The sequence below is a fragment of the Taudactylus pleione genome, unplaced genomic scaffold (assembly GCF_031769625.1).
Source record: "Taudactylus pleione unplaced genomic scaffold, aTauple2 ptg002435l, whole genome shotgun sequence".
Classification (NCBI taxonomy): domain Eukaryota; kingdom Metazoa; phylum Chordata; class Amphibia; order Anura; family Myobatrachidae; genus Taudactylus; species Taudactylus pleione.
In genome coordinates this window covers 204,380-225,657 of record NW_028286820.1, presented here as the reverse complement: position 1 = coordinate 225,657, position 21,278 = coordinate 204,380, and the positions used below count along the sequence as shown (strand labels likewise).

Below are 21,278 nucleotides of genomic sequence, written 5' to 3'. Positions count from 1 at the left end.
AGCCACAAATACACAGGTCCTACAGCTAAATGTAATAAGCCACAAATACACAGGTCCTACAGCTAAATGTAATAAGCCACAAATACACAGGTCCTACAGCTAAATGTAAGCTCTTTTCTTAATAAGCTTTATAGCTTGTGAAAGGTGGTAGCACAACAGATGTATTCATTGGGGGTTTATAATAACACAGCTATATTTACTAGGGGCCGGAAGACGAGAGCCTCCTTATCTGTGAAAACATAGTGGTATTATATATAATCCCTAAATTCCGCCGTTATGGGCTCAATTGCTTAGCTAATTATATACAGCTGTGTCCCCATAGACTATTGGTCAAGTCGCACCAAAACGCTCGTCACCGCAGCAATCTGTGATGGTCCTGGGCGAAGGGAAAATCTCTCTGACCATCTGCATGATTGCCAGTCATCCCAACGTGTCCCCAGTCTAAGGTGTATTGAGGAGGTATTTATACTGGTATGCGTACGGCATCACGGCCGACAGGATGCCGAAGGCAAGTAGCGGGGTTGGGGGGATAGTTAGGCACTATGGGGGGAGGGTTAGGTTTAGGGTGCGGGGAGGGGGAGGTTAGGTTCAGGCACTAGGGGGGAGGGTTAGGCACCGAAGTGGGAGGGTTAGGGTAAGGAGAGGGGGAGTGTGTTCCTTTAAAGTTGCCAGTTTCCCCAGGCACAAGTAACACCCAATGCTTTAATCATCTTACTCCCTATATCACCACTATCTGTACTTATTAAAATAGGCGGAATTATTCTCTTTTTTACCTATTATTATACAGTTTCCCATAAAAGACATTTCATAGTGATTGTGAAGAGCCATGGTTCCACATGCAAGCTTTAATAAGACGTCAGAAGTTCATACGTCAATATATACTTACGGGTGTACTGTGAAGAGAAAAAAAAAAAAAAAATCGACACTCAGAATGTCAACAAGGACATTAGGATGACAAGCAGTATGTCACATTCACAAATGTCGGCATTTAACAGGTCATCACTAGAATGGCTACATACAGGGTTTTTTTTGCATATTTTAGCCGAAACCTAACAATAACTCAAATGTACTAACCACATTCTGGTGTCGACATTTGTGAGTGCCGACATTTTTCTTGTCAACCTTGTGTCCGTGTGTTGACATTCAGAACCTGTCGGCATTCTGACCAGATACCATACAGGCGTTTCACAGTTGAGTAGAATACATAGGTGTTTTTCCATACAACTAGCCCCAATACGCCAAGCGGGGCAAGCTGCCAGGTCCCCTGCGACTCTGCTTGGGCCAATAGTTTTTTGGCGCACGAAAATGCATCTTAGTGGCGACAAACTGCTACACGAGACTGCGCTGATTCATTTGATACGCGACAATTGTATAACTGTGCGCAACTGAGTCTGAACAGAACAGCGCAGTCTCGTGAAGCCATTTGTCACATCCAGTTCCGGCGAAGGCCCGTATTCAACTAGAGGCGCAAAGCCGCGATCGGCGAACAGTTTTTGCTCGTTTCCGAAGTATCGCCCTATTCAATTCCAGGACGTTTTCTCCTAGGCAAAAACTCCATAGGGCTATAACAGGCGAAACAGTTTCTCCACCCAAAGACTGGAGAATATATGTGCAAAATCACTATTTTTGAGTAAAAAAAGTGGGGACTTGCTTCAGAACCCTTTGGTTACCCCCCCTAATGGCTAATTAGACAAAAAAAAATTTACAAAAATTCTAAATACTCCTTAAAAAAAGCCATGTCATTTTTGGGGTGAAAATGAAAAAAAGTGTTGGAAAATTGGGCTAAAGTACAGGGACAGGTATTTTGGGGGGCTGGATGGATGGGACAGGATTGCAGGAGGTATATTTTTAGCATGTTTTAATACTGCATTTTACAAACCTCAAAATATACTAGTGTCCATTTACATGTAACCCCAATTTAACTACAGCATTTACTTTTCATAAAACACTTTGCTTAATATAATTTTTCCACATTTATGTAAATAGGCATATAAACAGCCCTTTGACTCAAAATAAGATCCCTAATTAATTTTATTATGGAATAATAATACACTTCTATATGATATGGATTCCCCGGGTGAGTTGGGCTTTATTGGGGGTACAGACTGATTTCCCCCAAAAAACAATTCTTTTTCTCCAGGTCCGCTATTCGCTGCATTCGCCCATATGCGTTTTCGCCTGTCTTACAGTTGAATAGGGCGTAAAGCAACTGCGAATGAGACGAAAACATTGCGCTTTGCGCGGCTAATTGAATCCGGCCCTAAGACGCATTATCGGGTGAAAAAGACGCTCAGTGCAAGCCGAGTCAGACGATACCTGGTGTGCCAAGAAGGGCTATTCGGCGCGACTGCAGCACCTGTGTTCGAGGACAAATTTCGAAGAGATGGTTTTAATTGTGACTTTTCAGGTGGTTATTAAGAACAGTCTTTTTAGTAAAACTCTTCCCACACTGGGCGCAAGAATAGGGTTTCTCTCCGGTGTGAATCCGCCAGTGCGTCATCAGCGACGACTTCTGGCTGAAGCATTTACCGCAGTCCGGGCAAGCGTACGGTTTCTCCCCCGTGTGGATCCTCTCGTGCAGGATGAGGTGCGTGCTGCGGCTGAAGCACTTCCCGCACTCGCCGCAGGAGTACGGCTTCACCCCCGTGTGGATCCGCTGGTGCAGGCTGAGGTGGGCGCTGCGGCTGAAGCACTTGCCGCAGTCGGCGCAGGAGAAGGGCTTCTCCCCGGTGTGGATCCTCTGGTGCAGGATGAGGTTCGTGCTGCAGCTGAAGCGCTTCCCGCAGTCCGGGCAGGAGTAGGGCTTCTCCCCCGTGTGGGTTCGCTGGTGCAGGCTGAGCTTTGAGCTGCTGATGAAACACTTGCCGCACTGCGTGCAGGCATACGGCTTTTCCCCCGTGTGGGTCCTGTAATGCGTGATCAGGAGCGACTTCTGGTTAAACGATTTCCCGCAAACGGAGCAGGCGTAGGGTTTCTCCCCCGTGTGTATTCTCTGATGCCTAGAGAGCAGGGAGTTAGAGGCAAAGTACTTCCCGCAGTCTGAACATATGACCGAGTGCGGACCCCTGTGGGCGGCCTGATGCTCCGCAAGATCCGCGTTTTTGGTGAAACACTCCTGGCATTCTAGGCAGACGTACACCTCCGAGCTCAGCGGGGGCGGGCTGGACGGAGAAGCCGATTTGCAACGGAATGTTTCATCCGAGTCATCTCCAAGCTGCGCGTCGTCCGTGTCCTCTTTGTCATACGCCTCCGCGTCAGGGTGCGGGCAATCCGTCTCCGTATAAATATCACTGTCTCCTTCGTCACAGGATTCCGCCTGCCCCAGAGCAGGACTGGGCGCATGTTGTGTGTCGCTAATGGGCGAGGAATGGTCAGAGTCGCCATCACTTAGGTCTCCACGTGATACAGGTTTGTGCTTCAAGCGAGAGGTTTGTACCGTGCGTGCAGCGCCCGGTGGTGCACTTTGGTCAGGGTCTGTGGGATGGCCCTCTTCAGAGGAGACCGATTCAGTCTTAACGTACGTAGATGTGCGATGTGCGGAATCTGCGGGTGTATATAGGTCAGTGTCGCCGAGATCTCCATCTTCACGCAGGGCCAACTCCTCCTTCACGTGCGTAGATGTGGATTTATTCACGGTACGTTCAGATATATCTGTCGGAAAGAAAATCGGTCATAATTAGAAGAGCACGTAGAGTTTACAGTTCCAATAAGAAGTAAAAAATTTACAGAAACTAGCGATGGGGGGAAAGAATAACCCCGGTATCGAACACATTAAACGTATCGTATAGTAAAGTTAGACCCTGCATCCGTACCCCCCTGCCTATTTATATTTAATTTAGGTAATTTCCGTGTGCACCACCGATTGCCCAACCATCATAATAATTAACGTTTATGTTTAATCAATCATTTATTAACTCAACCCATATTATTGTAGGTGAAAACAGTGAGGCGGGAAGGAGGGGGGGTTAGGAATTCAATTAGCAGCACACATTACTGGGTGTTATGGCTGGTAAAACATCACTGATTGCTTGTTCCTGTGTAGCCAAGTGTAAGCCTGGTCTTGTTGGCCTAACATCTCGCAAAGCACAATTATGCACCCGAATCTCCCTGCTAAATGAATCAGCCCCAAAGCATTAGGGGGGTGCTAAGTGACTCAGTAATAGAGGGCACCAGGAAGAAGGAATATAGAACACAGGGGGACTTACTTTACCAAAAACAAGTACTACCCTCACTATAGCACATTAAGGGATTCACCAGCCGGATGTGATTTGCCTGTGAGCTTGGTGTTCCACGTCTTGTGCTGGACTCGATGGGTCTTTGGAAGATATGTATCAAACCTTCGGAAAGAGATAAAGTACAAACCAATCAGCTCCTAAATGTCATTTTGCAGGCTGTATTTGAAAATTGACAGACCGACGTTGATTGATTGGTACTTTCTCTCTCTCCAATGTTTGATACATCACCCCCTATATGTCCTTGCACCCTTTTTTGGGGGAGGAGGGGAATTGTATCAAGACTTCCGAAGAGCGGAGAAGTGCATAAATGGAGAAGTTGCCCCACGCCAGCCAATCAGTTCCTAGCCATCATTTATCCAGTACATTTTATAAAATGATAGGTAGCAGCTGATTGGTTGCAACTTCTTCACCTGTTCACTTTTCCACTCTCTAGAAGGTTTGATACATTTCCCGCACAGTTATATATAATGAATAGCTGTTATGTACTCTGTGCCACTGCCCGGTGGGGGCACAGCTATCCCCGCCGCTGTCTACAGAGAACCAGATTATTGAAAAAAATGTCATGAGATATAGGACCTCATTCAGAGTCGGTCGAAGCGGCCGCACGGTCGTACGGGAAAAGGGGCAGTATATGTAAATGATTCCCTCGCAAGTTGCGTCCCTAAGTTCGGATCGGTAGCTGGCCGACCAAGGGGAGGAAGCGGCCGGAATACAAAAGAATACGCCCCCTTCTCGTACGCATTATACGTCATCTACGGCCATATAAGGATTAATCGAGACCATCGAGAACCATCGGAACTGGTCGTAGAGCTTAAGGTTGACCATACAATCTCTTAAGCTCTACGATCTAGTCAGTGTACAGACCTCCCATGTCACATGTGCCATGACACTACTTTGTTAATTATGCACTCCCGTAAAACGCAGTTCGCATAATTAGGCACGCCTGCGTTCGGATCTCCATTCCCCCGTTTTCAAGCACCTTCCCCTGTTACCACCCACAAACGCCTCAATCTGTCACTCAAACTACCGACCTGGCTGTGTTCAAGGAGAGAGAAATTTCTGATCGTATCGGCTAGTTTGAGCACGCGCATTGCGAACTTTACGCATGCGCAGTATAGCGAACATCAGTGGCGTATGACCGTGCGGCCGCTTCGACCGACTCTGAATGAGATATAATGTGGAGAGATGGATGACTTTTTCCTATTAGCTGTGACACGACTCAATGAATTAACCTCAATTAGGGCTGGTGGCATCTAAAGACGCACCAGGTGGTTTCATCGTCTACGGAGGCTGACAGGTGGGCGTAAGAATGTACACCAGGGAGGGACTTTGTAGTGGCATCAGCATAAGACGCAGATGTGACTGCAGCAAAACACGCCGCCGCTGTTGTGTCTGCGCCCGACTCCGTATCAGCTCCTCAGTCTGTTCTTGGATATCTGATCTAAGCACGTGTCCATCAGCGGCTGATTTTGCCCATCGCCACCATATTAACAATGTCCTGAACCCAATGTTACAAATCATGGTGTTTACACATGTGCTACTATACCTATACATTATTCTATCGTGTAAGGCCTTACTCACACACAGAACTGCGTAATCGCCTCTTACCCGGCGATGCGAAGGGCGAGTGACTCTCCATCATCGCGTCCTTGTCTCCATCTAAGTCCTCCCACATCTGAGAAACAGACAGTGACACCGTTACTCCGCGGGTCTGTAACCTTATATGGGCGACCTAAGCTAGTGAGTCAGCTCAGGATCAATGGATAAGGGCAGGCACACAATGGATAAGGGCAGGGGCGCAATGGATAAGGGCAGGGGCGCAATGGATAAGGGCAGGGGCGCAATGGATAAGGGCAGGGGCGCAATGGATAAGGGCAGGGGCGCAATGGATAAGGGCAGGCGCGCAATGGATAAGGGCAGGCGCGCAATGGATAAGGGCAGGCGCGCAATGGATAAGGGTAGGCGCGCAATGGATAAGGGCAGGCGCGCAATGGATAAGGGCAGGCGCGCAATGGATAAGGGCAATTCAAATCTTTAAAGTAACTAGTTACTTGGAAAATTTAAAAGATCTGACATAAAGCTAAAACAATAATTCAATAACGCCTGTACCCAGAGCACTCATGTATAATTTCACGCCCGACTAGCCGCGTTAGGAGCGTTTAAAGCAGTTTATCGGCTAACGCAATGCATGCACGCTTTGCCGATCGGCCCGATATCTGGATGGTGTGTATCCGGCTTAAGATACTTCGGGGAATATTTATCAATCAATACTGCCCTTAAAAGATGCAGAAACTGCTGTTTTCACATGTTTAAGGGCAGAATTAAGTATCACTTAAATGCCTCCGGACCCCACAGAAGGCGTCCATAGAGCATCACGGGATTTTTCGTTTTGTGCATGCGCAGCTGGAAAGCCACGAAGGCTCAGTAGCCGCCCAGTGTCCGTGGATGGTAGTACAGTGATCACAAGATACACTGTGCTGAATGCGCGGGGACCTGTGCATAAGGAGGTTTGGGGAAGAATGAGACATTCGTGAGTGATAAAGTAGTGAGCACTGTGTGTACAAGCAGCAGGCACGGAATCAAGATGTATACTAAGAGCAGCCACCTCTAGTGTCTGTGTTTTTCAGTTCAAAGGTTAATAAGTTGTACTTTACAGGAACTTGACACCAAGGCTTAGGTTACCGTACAGCGTTTTTAATGGCCCCCAGTCCAGTGTGGGCACAGTGGCGACAGACCACATGGATTAATTGGAAGCTTTATATAGAATATGCCACTGCTGCCCCTCCTGATATCCAGTCCGACACACACAATGATACAGTCATCACCCAGACACATCCCCTGGTGTTACTGTATAATGTCCCATTCCCAGCAGTCACCTCTCCAGTCATCACCCAGACACATCCCCTGGTGTTAATGTATAATGTCCCATTCCCAGCAGTCACCTCTCCAGTCATCACCCAGACACATCCCCTGGTGTTACTGTATAATGTCCCATTCCCAGCAGTCACCTCTCCAGTCATCACCGAGACACATCCCCTGGTGTTACTGTATAATGTCCCATTCCCAGCAGTCACCTCTCCAGTCATCACCCAGACACATCCCCTGGTGTTACTGTATAATGTCCCATTCCCAGCAGTCACCTCTCCAGTCATCACCCAGACACATCCCCTGGTGTTACTGTATAATGTCCCATTCCCAGCAGTCTTCTCTCCTGTCATCACCCAGACACATCCCCTGGTGTTACTGTATAATGTCCCATTCCCAGCAGTCACCTCTCCAGTCATCACCCAGACACATCCCCTGGTGTTACTGTATAATGTCCCATTCCCAGCAGTCACCTCTCCAGTCATCACCCAGACACAGCCCCTGGTGTTACTGTATAATGTCCCATTCCCAACAGTCACCTCTCCAGTCATCACCCAGACACATCCCCTGGTGTTACTGTATAATGTCCCATTCCCAGCAGTCACCTCCCCATTCATCAGCCAGACACATCCCCTGGTGTTACTGTATAATGTCCCATTCCCAGCAGTCACCTCTCCAGTCATCACCCAGACACATCCCCTGGTGTTACTGTATAATGTCCCATTCCCAGCAGTCACCTCCCCATTCATCAGCCAGACACATCCCCTGGTGTTACTGTATAATGTCCCATTCCCAGCAGTCACCTCTCCAGTCATCACCCAGACACATCCCCTGGTGTTACTGTATAATGTCCCATTCCCAGCAGTCACCTCCCCAGTCATCACCCAGACACATCCCCTGGTGTTACTGTATAATGTCCCATTCCCAGCAGTCACCTCTCCAGTCATCACCCAGACACATCCCCTGGTGTTACTGTATAATGTCCCATTCTCAGCAGTCACCTCTCCAGTCATCACCCAGACACATCCCCTGGTGTTACTGTATAATGTCCCATTCCCAGCAGTCACCTCTCCAGTCATCACCCAGACACATCCCCTGGTGTTACTGTATAATGTCCCATTCCCAGCAGTCACCTCTCCAGTCAGCAGCTGAATGATCTTGTTGGTGAGTTCCAGGATCTTCTGGTCATTGTGTCTCTCATGTATCAGTGAATGAGGTCGAGGCACCATGATGGGGCTCTGGGTCCTGCTCCGTCCTCCTGACAAACGCCCACGGGGTGTCACACGGTGACCTTTCCTTTTCTTCACAACAGCGTAATCCTAAATGTTAATAGAGACACCGCAAACATCACTATAGGTCTATATGTCAAAAGCTAAACCAGGACATTGCGGTATTCCATACGGGTACACAGTATTCACATCATCAATAATGCTTTAGGGTAAACATCACAAGACATAACAACACAAGTATAAGATTGCACTGAACAAGGCGTCCATATGAAAGCTACATAAACAGAAGGTCAGATATTACAAAACCACCACATGAACAAACTCTACAAAGACCACAGATAGTCCCTCTGCCCGGTAGCATCGCAAAGGACAGCTCTTATCGGGAGAGTGTTGATATTGGTGTGACCTGTGTAAAGTGATGAGTGTGTATCAGGTGTGTGATAGAGATAATAGTGATGTCACTGTGACACTCCCAGACTCCCTCACCTCCCCAGTCAGGTCCTTGTGTTAGTAATAGAGATAATAGTGATGTCACTGTGACACTCCCAGACTCCCTCACCTCCCCAGTCAGGTCCTTGTGTTAGTAATAGAGATAATAGTGATGTCACTGTGACACTCCCAGACTCCCTCACCTCCCCAGTCAGGTCCCTGTGTTAGTAATAGAGATAATAGTGATGTCACTGTGACACTCCCAGACTCCCTCACCTCCCCAGTCAGGTTCCTGTGTTAGTAATAGAGATAATAGTGATGTCACTGTGACACTCCCAGACTCCCTCACCTCCCCAGTCAGGTCCCTGTGTTAGTAATAGAGATAATAGTGATGTCACTGTGACACTCCCAGACTCCCTCACCTCCCCAGTCAGGTTCCTGTGTTAGTAATAGAGATAATAGTGATGTCACTGTGACACTCCCAGACTCCCTCACCTCCCCAGTCAGGTTCCTGTGTTAGTAATAGAGATAATAGTGATGTCACTTTGACACTCCCAGACTCCCTCACCTCCCCAGTCAGGTCCCTGTGTTAGTAATAGAGATAAGAGTGATGTCACTGTGACACTCCCAGACTCCCTCACCTCCCCAGTCAGGTCCCTGTGTTAGTAATAGAGATAATAGTGATGTCACTGTGACACTCCCAGACTCTCTCACCTCCCCAGTCATGTCCCTGTGTTAGTAATAGAGATAATAGTGATGTCACTGTGACACTCCCAGACTCCCTCACCTCCCCAGTCAGGTTCCTGTGTTAGTAATAGAGATAATAGTGATGTCACTGTGACACTCCCAGACTCCCTCACCTCCCCAGTCAGGTTCCTGTGTTAGTAATAGAGATAATAGTGATGTCACTTTGACACTCCCAGACTCCCTCACCTCCCCAGTCAGGTCCCTGTGTTAGTAATAGAGATAAGAGCGATGTCACTGTGACACTCCCAGACTCCCTCACCTCCCCAGTCAGGTCCTTGTGTTAGTAATAGAGATAATAGTGATGTCACTGTGACACTCCCAGACTCCCTCACCTCCCCAGTCAGGTCCCTGTGTTAGTAATAGAGATAATAGTGATGTCACTGTGACACTCCCAGACTCCCTCACCTCCCCAGTCAGGTTCCTGTGTTAGTAATAGAGATAATAGTGATGTCACTGTGACACTCCCAGACTCCCTCACCTCCCCAGTCAGGTTCCTGTGTTAGTAATAGAGATAATAGTGATGTCACTTTGACACTCCCAGACTCCCTCACCTCCCCAGTCAGGTCCCTGTGTTAGTAATAGAGATAAGAGTGATGTCACTGTGACACTCCCAGACTCCCTCACCTCCCCAGTCAGGTCCCTGTGTTAGTAATAGAGATAATAGTGATGTCACTGTGACACTCCCAGACTCTCTCACCTCCCCAGTCATGTCCCTGTGTTAGTAATAGAGATAATAGTGATGTCACTGTGACACTCCCAGACTCCCTCACCTCCCCAGTCAGGTCCTTGTGTTAGTAATAGAGATAATAGTGATGTCACTGTGACACTCCCAGACTCTCTCACCTACCCAGTCATGTCCCTGTGTTAGTAATAGAGATAATAGTGATGTCACTGTGACACTCCCAGACTCCCTCACCTCCCCAGTCAGGTCCCTGTGTTAGTAATAGAGATAATAGTGATGTCACTGTGACACTCCCAGACTCCCTCACCTCCCCAGTCAGGTTCCTGTGTTAGTAATAGAGATAATAGTGATGTCACTGTGACACTCCCAGACTCCCTCACCTCCCCAGTCAGGTTCCTGTGTTAGTAATAGAGATAATAGTGATGTCACTTTGACACTCCCAGACTCCCTCACCTCCCCAGTCAGGTCCCTGTGTTCGTAATAGAGAGAATAGTGATGTCACTGTGACACTCCCAGACTCCCTCACCTCCCCAGTCAGGTTCCTGTGTTAGTAATAGAGATAATAGTGATGTCACTGTGACACTCCCAGACTCCCTCACCTCCCCAGTCAGCACATAGATGATCTCCAGGGTGAGACTTAATATCCTCTCGGTGAGGTGACTCCTGTCTTTGTCCATCCTGAGTGGCGCAGTCAGGCGATCTACATGATATATAGTAATAAACATTATTCATGATTGTACCTTGGGAGCTTTATATGGAAAACACAAACATAAATCTGGATAAAATTTGTATTATAGAAGAATAAAATCGGCTGCAATTTTTTAAATACGGTACTATAATGTTTCTGCTACATAAAAATTGCCTTTATAAAGCCAACCCTTATTACCAACAAGTATTTCTCGGCAGAAAAGTGCATCACAAAGTATTAATTAATAGTAGTACTGCCATCCAATCTTTATAAAGAGGGAGAACTATAGTCTAGAATAATGTCTAAAAGCAGAGGCACAATGGATAAGGGCAGGCGCACAATGGATAAGGGCAGGCGCACAATGGATAAGGGCAGGCGCACAATGGATAAGGGCAGGCGCACAATGGATAAGGGCAGGTGTATAATAGATAAGAGCAGGGGCACAATGGATAAGGGCAGGTGGTTAATGGATAGGGGCACAATGGAAAAGGGCAGGCGCACAATGGACACGGGCAGGCGCACAATGGACACGGGCACAATGGATAAGAGCAGGGGCACAATGGATAAGAGCAGGGGCACAATGGATAAGGGCACAATGGGTAAGAACAGGCGGATCATGGATAAGGGCAGGCGGATCATGGATAAGGGCAGGCGGATCATGAATAAGGGCTCAATGGATAAGGGCAGGGGCACAATGGATAAGGGCAGGGGCACAATGGGTGAGGGCAGGTGCACAATGGGTGAGGGCAGGTGCACAATGGGTGAGAGCAGGGGCACAATGGGTGAGAGCAGGGGCACAATGGGTGAGAGCAGGGGTGGGCACAATGGGTGCGGGCAGGGGCACAATGGGTAAGAACAGGCGGATCATGGATAAGGGCAGATGGATCATGGATAAGGGCAGGCGGATCATGAATAAGGGCTCAATGGGTAATGGCATGTGTATAATGGATAAGGGCAGGGGCACAATGGATAAGGGCAGGGGCACAATGGATAAGGGCAGGGGCACAATGGATAAGGGCAGGGGCACAATGGATAAGGGCAGGGGCACAATGGATAAGGGCAGGGGCACAATGGATAAGGGCAGGGGCACAATGGATAAGGGCAGGGGCACAATGGATAAGGGCAGGGGCACAATGGATAAGGGCAGGGGCACAATGGATAAGGGCAGGGGCACAATGGATAAGGGCAGGGGCACAATGGATAAGGGCAGGGGCACAATGGATAAGGGCAGGGGCACAATGGATAAGGGCAGGGGCACAATGGATAAGGGCAGGGGCACAATGGATAAGGGCAGGGGCACAATGGATAAGGGCAGGGGCACAATAGATAAGGGCAGGCGCACAATGGATAAGGGCAGGCGCACAATGGATAAGGGCAGGCGCACAATGGATAAGGGCAGGTGTATAATAGATAAGAGCAGGGGCACAATGGATAAGGGCAGGTGGTTAATGGATAGGGGCACAATGGAAAAGGGCAGGCGCACAATGGACACGGGCAGGCGCACAATGGACACGGGCACAATGGATAAGAGCAGGGGCACAATGGATAAGAGCAGGGGCACAATGGATAAGGGCACAATGGGTAAGAACAGGCGGATCATGGATAAGGGCAGGCGGATCATGGATAAGGGCAGGCGGATCATGAATAAGGGCTCAATGGATAAGGGCAGGGGCACAATGGATAAGGGCAGGGGCACAATGGGTGAGGGCAGGTGCACAATGGGTGAGGGCAGGTGCACAATGGGTGAGAGCAGGGGCACAATGGGTGAGAGCAGGGGCACAATGGGTGAGAGCAGGGGTGGGCACAATGGGTGCGGGCAGGGGCACAATGGGTAAGAACAGGCGGATCATGGATAAGGGCAGATGGATCATGGATAAGGGCAGGCGGATCATGAATAAGGGCTCAATGGGTAATGGCAGGGGCACAATGGATAAGGGCAGGGGCACAATGGATAAGGGCAGGGGCACAATGGATAAGGGCAGGGGCACAATGGATAAGGGCAGGGGCACAATGGATAAGGGCAGGGGCACAATGGATAAGGGCAGGGGCACAATGGATAAGGGCAGGGGCACAATGGATAAGGGCAGGGGCACAATGGATAAGGGCAGGGGCACAATGGATAAGGGCAGGGGCACAATGGATAAGGGCAGGGGCACAATGGATAAGGGCAGGGGCACAATGGATAAGGGCAGGGGCACAATGGATAAGGGCAGGGGCACAATGGATAAGGGCAGGGGCACAATGGATAAGGGCAGGGGCACAATGGATAAGGGCAGGGGCACAATGGATAAGGGCAGGGGCACAATGGATAAGGGCAGGGGCACAATGGATAAGGGCAGGGGCACAATGGATAAGGGCAGGGGCACAATGGATAAGGGCAGGGGCACAATGGATAAGGGCAGGGGCACAATGGATAAGGGCAGGGGCACAATGGATAAGGGCAGGGGCACAATGGATAAGGGCAGGGGCACAATGGATAAGGGCAGGGGCACAATGGGTGAGAGCAGGGGCACAATGGGTGAGAGCAGGGGCACAATGGGTGAGAGCAGGGGCACAATGGGTGAGAGCAGGGGCACAATGGGTGAGAGCAGGGGCACAATGGGTGAGAGCAGGGGCACAATGGGAGAGAGCAGGGGCACAATGGGTGAGAGCAGGGGCACTATGGGTGAGAGCAGGGGCGGGCACAATGGGTAAGTGCAGGGGCACAATGGGTGAGAGCAGGGGCACAATGGGTGAGAGCAGGGGCGGGCACAATGGGTGAGAGCAGGGGCGGGCACAATGGGTGAGAGCAGGGGCACAATGGGTAAGGGCAGGGGCACAATGGGTAAGGGCAGGGGCACAATGGGTAAGGGCAGGGGCACAATGGGTAAGGGCAGGGGCACAATGGGTAAGGGCAGGGGCACAATGGGTAAGGGCAGGGGCACAATGGGTAAGGGCAGGGGCACAATGGGTAAGGGCAGGGGCACAATGGGTAAGGGCAGGTGAATCATAGATAAGGGCAGGCAGATAATAGATAAGGGCACAATGGGTAAGAGAAGGTGGATAATGGATAAGGGCAGGCGGATAATGGATAAGGGCACAATGGATAAGGGTAGGTGTATAATGGATAAGGGCACAATGGATAAGGGTAGGTGTATAATGGATAAGGGCACAATGGATAAGGGTAGGTGTATAATGGATAAGGGCACAATGGATAAAGGTAGGTGTACAATGGATAAGGGCACAATGGGTAAGGGTAGGTGTATAATGGATAAGGGCACAATGGGTAAGGGCAGGTGTATAATAGATAAGAGCAGGGGCACAATGGATAAGAGCAGGTGAATCATAGATAAGAGCAGGTGAATCATGGATAAGAGTAGGTGTATAATGGATAATGGCAGGTGTATAATGGATAAGGGCACAATGGATAAGGGCAGGCGGATCATGGATAAGGGCAGGCGGATCATGGATAAGGGCAGGCGGATCATGGATAAGGGCAGGCGGATCATGGATAAGGGCAGGCGGATCATGGATAAGGGCAGGCGGATCATGGATAAGGGCAGGCGGATCATGGATAAGGGCAGGCGGATCATGGATAAGGGCAGGCGGATCATGGATAAGGGCAGGCGGATCATGGATAAGGGCAGGCAGATCATGGATAAGGGCTCATTGGGTAATGGCATGTGTATAATAGATAAGAGCAGGGGCACAATGGATAAGGGCAGGGGCACAATGGGTAAGGGCAGGGGCACAATGGGTAAGGGCAGGGGCACAATGGGTAAGGGCAGGCAGATAAGGGCAGGCAGATAATGGATAAGGGCACAATGGGTAAGAGAAGGCGGATAATGGATAAGGGCAGGCGGATAATGGATAAGGGTAGGTGTATAATGGATAAGGGCACAATGGATAAGGGTAGGTGTATAATGGATAAGGGCACAATCGGTAAGGGTAGGTGTATAATGGATAAGGGCACAATGGGTAAGGGTAGGTGTATAATAGATAAGAGCAGGGGCACAATTGATAAGAGCAGGTGAATCATAGATAAGAGCAGGTGAATCATGAATAAGAGTAGGTGTATAATGGATAAGGGCAGGCGGATAATGGATAAGGGCACAATGGATAAGGGCAGGTGTATAATGGATAAGGGCACAATGGATAAGGGCAGGCGGATCATGGATAAGGGCAGGAGGATCATGGATAAGGGCACAATGGATAAGGGCAGGCGGATCATGGATAAGGGCAGGCGGATCATGGATAAGGGCAGGCGGATCATGGATAAAGGCTCAATGGGTAATGGCATGTGTATAATAGATAAGAGCAGGGGCACAATGGATAAGGGCAGGGGCACAATGGATAAGGGCAGGGGCACAATGGGTAAGAGAAGGCGGATAATGGATAAGGGCACAATGAATAAGGGTAGGTGTATAATGGATAAGGGCACAATGGGTAAGGGTAGGTGTATAATGGATAAGGGCACAATGGGTAAGGGCAGGTGTATAATGGATAAGGGCACAATGGGTAAGGGTAGGTGTATAATGGATAAGGTCACAATGGATAAGGGCAGGTGTATAATGGATAAGGGCACAATGGATAAGGGCAGGCGGTCATGGATAAGGGCAGGCAGATCATGGATAAGGGCAGGCAGATCATGGATAAGGGCTCAATGGGTAATGGCATGTGTATAATAGATAAGAGCAGGGGCACAATGGATAAGGGCAGGGGCACAATGGGTAAGGGCAGGGGCACAATGGATAAGGGCAGGGGCACAATGGATAAGGGCAGGGGCACACTGGATAAGGGCAGGGGCACAATAGATAAGGGCAGGGGCACAATAGATAAGGGCAGGGGCACAATAGATAAGGGCAGGGGCACACTGGGTAAGGGCAGGCAGATAAGGGCAGGCAGATAATGGATAAGGGCACAATGGATAAGGATAGGTGTATAATGGATAAGGGCACAATGGATAAGGGTAGGTGCATAATGGATAAGGGCACAATGGATAAGGGTAGGTGTATAATGGATAAGGGCACAATGGATAAGGGCAGGTGTATAATGGATAAGGGCACAATGGGTAAGGGTAGGTGTATAATGGATAAGGGCACAATGGGTAAGGGCAGGTGTATAATGGATAAGGGCACAATGGGTAAGGGCAGGAGTATAATGGATAAGGGCACAATGGGTAAGGGCAGGTGTATAATGGATAAGGGCAAAATGGGTAAGGGTAGGTGTATAATGGATAAGGGCACAATGGGTAAGAACAGGTGTATAATAGATAAGAGCAGGGGCACAATGGATAAGAGCAGGTGAATCATGGATAAGAGCAGGTGAATCATGGATAAAAGTAGGTGTATAAGGGCACAATGGATAAGGGCAGGCGGATAATGGATAAGGGCACAATGGGTAAGGGTAGGTGTATAATGGATAAGGGCACAATGGGTAAGGGCAGGTGTATAATAGATAAGAGCAGGTGAATCATGGATAAGAGCAGGTGAATCATGGATAAGAGAAGGCGGATAATGGATAAGGGCAGGCGGATAATGGATAAGGGCACAATGGATAAGGATAGGTGTATAATGGATAAGGGTAGATGCATAATGGATAAGGGCACAATGGATAAGGGTAGGTGTATAATGGATAAGGGCACAATGGGTAAGGGCAAGTGTATAATGGATAAGGGCACAATGGGTAAGAATAGGTGTATAATGGATAAGGGCACAATGGGTAAGGGCAGGTGTATAATGGATAAGGGCACAATGGGTAAGGGCAGGAGTATAATGGATAAGGGCACAATGGGTAAGGGCAGGTGTATAATGGATAAGGGCACAATGGGTAAGGGTAGGTGTATAATGGATAAGGGCACAATGGGTAAGGGCAGGCGTATAATGGATAAGGGCACAATGGGTAAGGACAGGTGTATAATAGATAAGAGCAGGGGCACAATGGATAAGAGCAGGTGAATCATGGATAAGAGCAGGTGAATCATGGATAAAAGTAGGTGTATAAGGGCACAATGGATAAGGGCAGGCGGATAATGGATAAGGGCACAATGGGTAAGGGTAGGTGTATAATGGATAAGGGCACAATGGGTAAGGGCAGGTGTATAATAGATAAGAGCAGGTGAATCATGGATAAGAGCAGGTGAATCATGGATAAGAGTAGGTGTATAATGGATAAGGGCAGGCGGATAATGGATAAGGGCACAATGGGAAAGGGTAGGTGTATAATGGATAAGAGCAGGGGCACAATGGATAAGAGCAGGTGAATCATGGATAAGAGTAGGTGTATAATGGATAAGGGCAGGCAGATAATGGATAAAGGCAGGTGGACAATGAATAAGGGCAGGTGCATAATGGATAAGGGCAGGTACACAATGGATAAGGGCAGGTGCATAATGGAAAAGGGCAGGTGCATAATGGAAAAGGGCAGGTGCATAATGGAAAAGGGCAGGTGCATAATGGAAAAGGGCACAATGGGTAAGGGTAGGTGTATAATGGATAAGGGCACAATGGGTAAGGACAGGTGTATAATAGATAAGAGCAGGGGCACAATGGATAAGAGCAGGTGAATCATGGATAAGAGCAGGTGAATCATGGATAAAAGTAGGTGTATAAGGGCACAATGGATAAGGGCAGGCGGATAATGGATAAGGGCACAATGGGTAAGGGTAGGTGTATAATGGATAAGGGCACAATGGGTAAGGGCAGGTGTATAATAGATAAGAGCAGGTGAATCATGGATAAGAGCAGGTGAATCATGGATAAGAGTAGGTGTATAATGGATAAGGGCAGGCGGATAATGGATAAGGGCACAATGGGAAAGGGTAGGTGTATAATGGATAAGGGCACAATGGGTAAGGGCAGGTGTATAATAGATAAGAGCAGGGGCACAATGGATAAGAGCAGGTGAATCATGGATAAGAGCAGGTGAATCATGGATAAAAGTAGGTGTATAAGGGCACAATGGATAAGGGCAGGCGGATAATGGATAAGGGCACAATGGGTAAGGGTAGGTGTATAATGGATAAGGGCACAATGGGTAAGGGCAGGTGTATAATAGATAAGAGCAGGTGAATCATGGATAAGAGTAGGTGTATAATGGATAAGGGCAGGCGGATAATGGATAAGGGCACAATGGGAAAGGGTAGGTGTATAATGGATAAGGGCACAATGGGTAAGGGCAGGTGTATAATAGATAAGAGCAGGGGCACAATGGATAAGAGCAGGTGAATCATGGATAAGAGCAGGTGAATCATGGATAAAAGTAGGTGTATAAGGGCACAATGGATAAGGGCAGGCGGATAATGGATAAGGGCACAATGGGTAAGGGTAGGTGTATAATGGATAAGGGCACAATGGGTAAGGGCAGGTGTATAATAGATAAGAGCAGGTGAATCATGGATAAGAGCAGGTGAATCATGGATAAGAGTAGGTGTATAATGGATAAGGGCAGGCGGATAATGGATAAGGGCACAATGGGAAAGGGTAGGTGTATAATGGATAAGGGCACAATGGGTAAGGGCAGGTGTATAATAGATAAGAGCAGGGGCACAATGGATAAGAGCAGGTGAATCATGGATAAGAGCAGGTGAATCATGGATAAAAGTAGGTGTATAAGGGCACAATGGATAAGGGCAGGCGGATAATGGATAAGGGCACAATGGGTAAGGGTAGGTGTATAATGGATAAGGGCACAATGGGTAAGGGCAGGTGTATAATAGATAAGAGCAGGTGAATCATGGATAAGAGCAGGTGAATCATGGATAAGAGTAGGTGTATAATGGATAAGGGCAGGCGGATAATGGATAAGGGCACAATGGGAAAGGGTAGGTGTATAATGGATAAGGGCACAATGGGTAAGGGCAGGTGTATAATAGATAAGAGCAGGGGCACAATGGATAAGAGCAGGTGAATCATGGATAAGAGCAGGTGAATCATGGATAAAAGTAGGTGTATAAGGGCACAATGGATAAGGGCAGGCGGATAATGGATAAGGGCACAATGGGTAAGGGTAGGTGTATAATGGATAAGGGCACAATGGGTAAGGGCAGGTGTATAATAGATAAGAGCAGGTGAATCATGGATAAGAGCAGGTGAATCATGGATAAGAGTAGGTGTATAATGGATAAGGGCAGGCGGATAATGGATAAGGGCACAATGGGAAAGGGTAGGTGTATAATGGATAAGGGCACAATGGGTAAGGGCAGGTGTATAATAGATAAGAGCAGGGGCACAATGGATAAGAGCAGGTGAATCATGGATAAGAGCAGGTGAATCATGGATAAAAGTAGGTGTATAAGGGCACAATGGATAAGGGCAGGCGGATAATGGATAAGGGCACAATGGGTAAGGGTAGGTGTATAATGGATAAGGGCACAATGGGTAAGGGTAGGTGTATAATAGATAAGAGCAGGTGAATCATGGATAAGAGCAGGTGAATCATGGATAAGAGTAGGTGTATAATGGATAAGGGCAGGCGGATAATGGATAAGGGCACAATGGGAAAGGGTAGGTGTATAATGGATAAGGGCACAATGGGTAAGGGCAGGTGTATAATAGATAAGAGCAGGGGCACAATGGATAAGAGCAGGTGAATCATGGATAAGAGCAGGTGAATCATGGATAAAAGTAGGTGTATAAGGGCACAATGGATAAGGGCAGGCGGATAATGGATAAGGGCACAATGGGTAAGGGTAGGTGTATAATGGATAAGGGCACAATGGGTAAGGGCAGGTGTATAATAGATAAGAGCAGGTGAATCATGGATAAGAGCAGGTGAATCATGGATAAGAGTAGGTGTATAATGGATAAGGGCAGGCGGATAATGGATAAGGGCACAATGGGAAAGGGTAGGTGTATAATGGATAAGGGCACAATGGGTAAGGGCAGGTGTATAATAGATAAGAGCAGGGGCACAATGGATAAGAGCAGGTGAATCATGGATAAGAGCAGGTGAATCATGGATAAAAGTAGGTGTATAAGGGCACAATGGATAAGGGCAGGCGGATAATGGATAAGGGCACAATGGGTAAGGGTAGGTGTATAATGGATAAGGGCACAATGGGTAAGGGCAGGTGTATAATAGATAAGAGCAGGTGAATCATGGATAAGAGCAGGTGAATCATGGATAAGAGTAGGTGTATAATGGATAAGGGCAGGCGGATAATGGATAAGGGCACAATGGGAAAGGGTAGGTGTATAATGGATAAGGGCACAATGGGTAAGGGCAGGTGTATAATAGATAAGAGCAGGGGCACAATGGATAAGAGCAGGTGAATCATGGATAAGAGCAGGTGAATCATGGATAAAAGTAGGTGTATAAGGGCACAATGGATAAGGGCAGGCGGATAATGGATAAGGGCACAATGGGTAAGGGTAGGTGTATAATGGATAAGGGCACAATGGGTAAGGGCAGGTGTATAATAGATAAGAGCAGGTGAATCATGGATAAGAGCAGGTGAATCATGGATAAGAGTAGGTGTATAATGGATAAGGGCAGGCGGATAATGGATAAGGGCACAATGGGAAAGGGTAGGTGTATAATGGATAAGAGCAGGGGCACAATGGATAAGAGCAGGTGAATCATGGATAAGAGTAGGTACACAATGGATAAGGGCAGGTGCATAATGGATAAGGGCAGGCAGATAATGGATAAGGGCAGGTGCATACTAGATAAGGACAGGTGCATAATGTGAGTGGTGATAAGATAGTAGCAGCAGCATCTCTCACCTATGCAACTACGATCTGATGACAACAGTAAGGGGACCCCCGGTCCTCTCCGCAACCCCTCTCATTAGTCTTAAACACTACCCTCTCATTAGTGATACATGTAACCCAGCAGGAAGTTGTTCCTTGTTGCTTCCTGATGTCACTTCCGGTCCGCTCTCCGGGAGTCTGGTTTGCGTGTCACCGCCGCTCCGGTATGAGACGTTTCCATCCTGTGCAACGCAACACCCGGCGCCTGCGTTCCACGCCTCCCCCTGGCGGAGCTTCCTGTGTAAGGGCTTGCGTGTCAGCTCACTTCCACGACCAAGCCTCGTTCCTGTTGTCCTTATTAATCTGCCCCTTGCTATGTGTATGCAGCCTGCTCTGTTCCTGCATCGTATGACTGACAGCCAGTAGCTGTGTAACTCATATATTGCCATTACTGTGTGGCTTAAGGTACCCATACATCAGGAATTGATTGCAGCAATCGTGCAATTTGCAATCGATTGTGTATAACAATCTTTCCCTTTTTCAATCGATTGCAGAATGCAGAGATGCCACAATCGATTGAAAAAGGGAAAGATTTTTATTCACAATCGATTGCAAATTGCAGGATTGCTGCAATCAGTTGCTGATGTATGGGGGCCTTTATACTTTGCTGCTACTTCTATTTCTTACTAGCTGGAGTACCCGGCGTTGCCCGGGTTTTTAAGAATGTTTAAT

The 21,278-nt window shown here is 48.1% G+C and overlaps 1 protein-coding gene across 2 annotated transcripts; it reads right to left on the bottom strand.

The window, feature by feature from the left end:
• Positions 1-837: 837 nt before the first annotated feature.
• Positions 838-20,845, bottom strand: LOC148431341 (uncharacterized). Of its 2 annotated transcripts, none has more exons than XM_088466094.1 (5): positions 20,580-20,845; positions 10,787-10,887; positions 8,234-8,419; positions 5,817-5,910; positions 838-3,651 (listed from the first exon to the last, which is right to left on the bottom strand). In XM_088466094.1, the coding sequence occupies exons 2-5, from the start codon at positions 10,862-10,864 to the stop codon at positions 2,390-2,392; spliced, it is 1,620 nt and encodes a 539-aa protein (XP_088322220.1). In that variant the 5' UTR covers positions 10,865-10,887; positions 20,580-20,845; the 3' UTR covers positions 838-2,389. The 2 variants fall into 2 exon arrangements, with proteins under 2 accessions (XP_088322220.1, XP_088322221.1); XM_088466095.1 differs by having other exon boundaries at positions 5,844-5,910; positions 20,580-20,839.
• Positions 20,846-21,278: the final 433 nt, after the last annotated feature.

What these genes read in the sequence shown, in the direction of transcription:
- LOC148431341 (XM_088466094.1), bottom strand. Translation starts at nt 10,864, where the DNA reads ATGGACAAAGACAGGAGTCACCTCACCGAGAGGATATTAAGTCTCACC. An exon ending in TCTATGTGCTGACTGGGGAG is followed by an intron (nt 8,420 to 10,786) that starts GTGAGGGAGTCT and finishes ATTAACATTTAG; the next exon opens with GATTACGCTGTTGTGAAGAA. An exon ending in TTCAGCTGCTGACTGGAGAG is followed by an intron (nt 5,911 to 8,233) that starts GTGACTGCTGGG and finishes TCTGTTTCTCAG; the next exon opens with ATGTGGGAGGACTTAGATGG.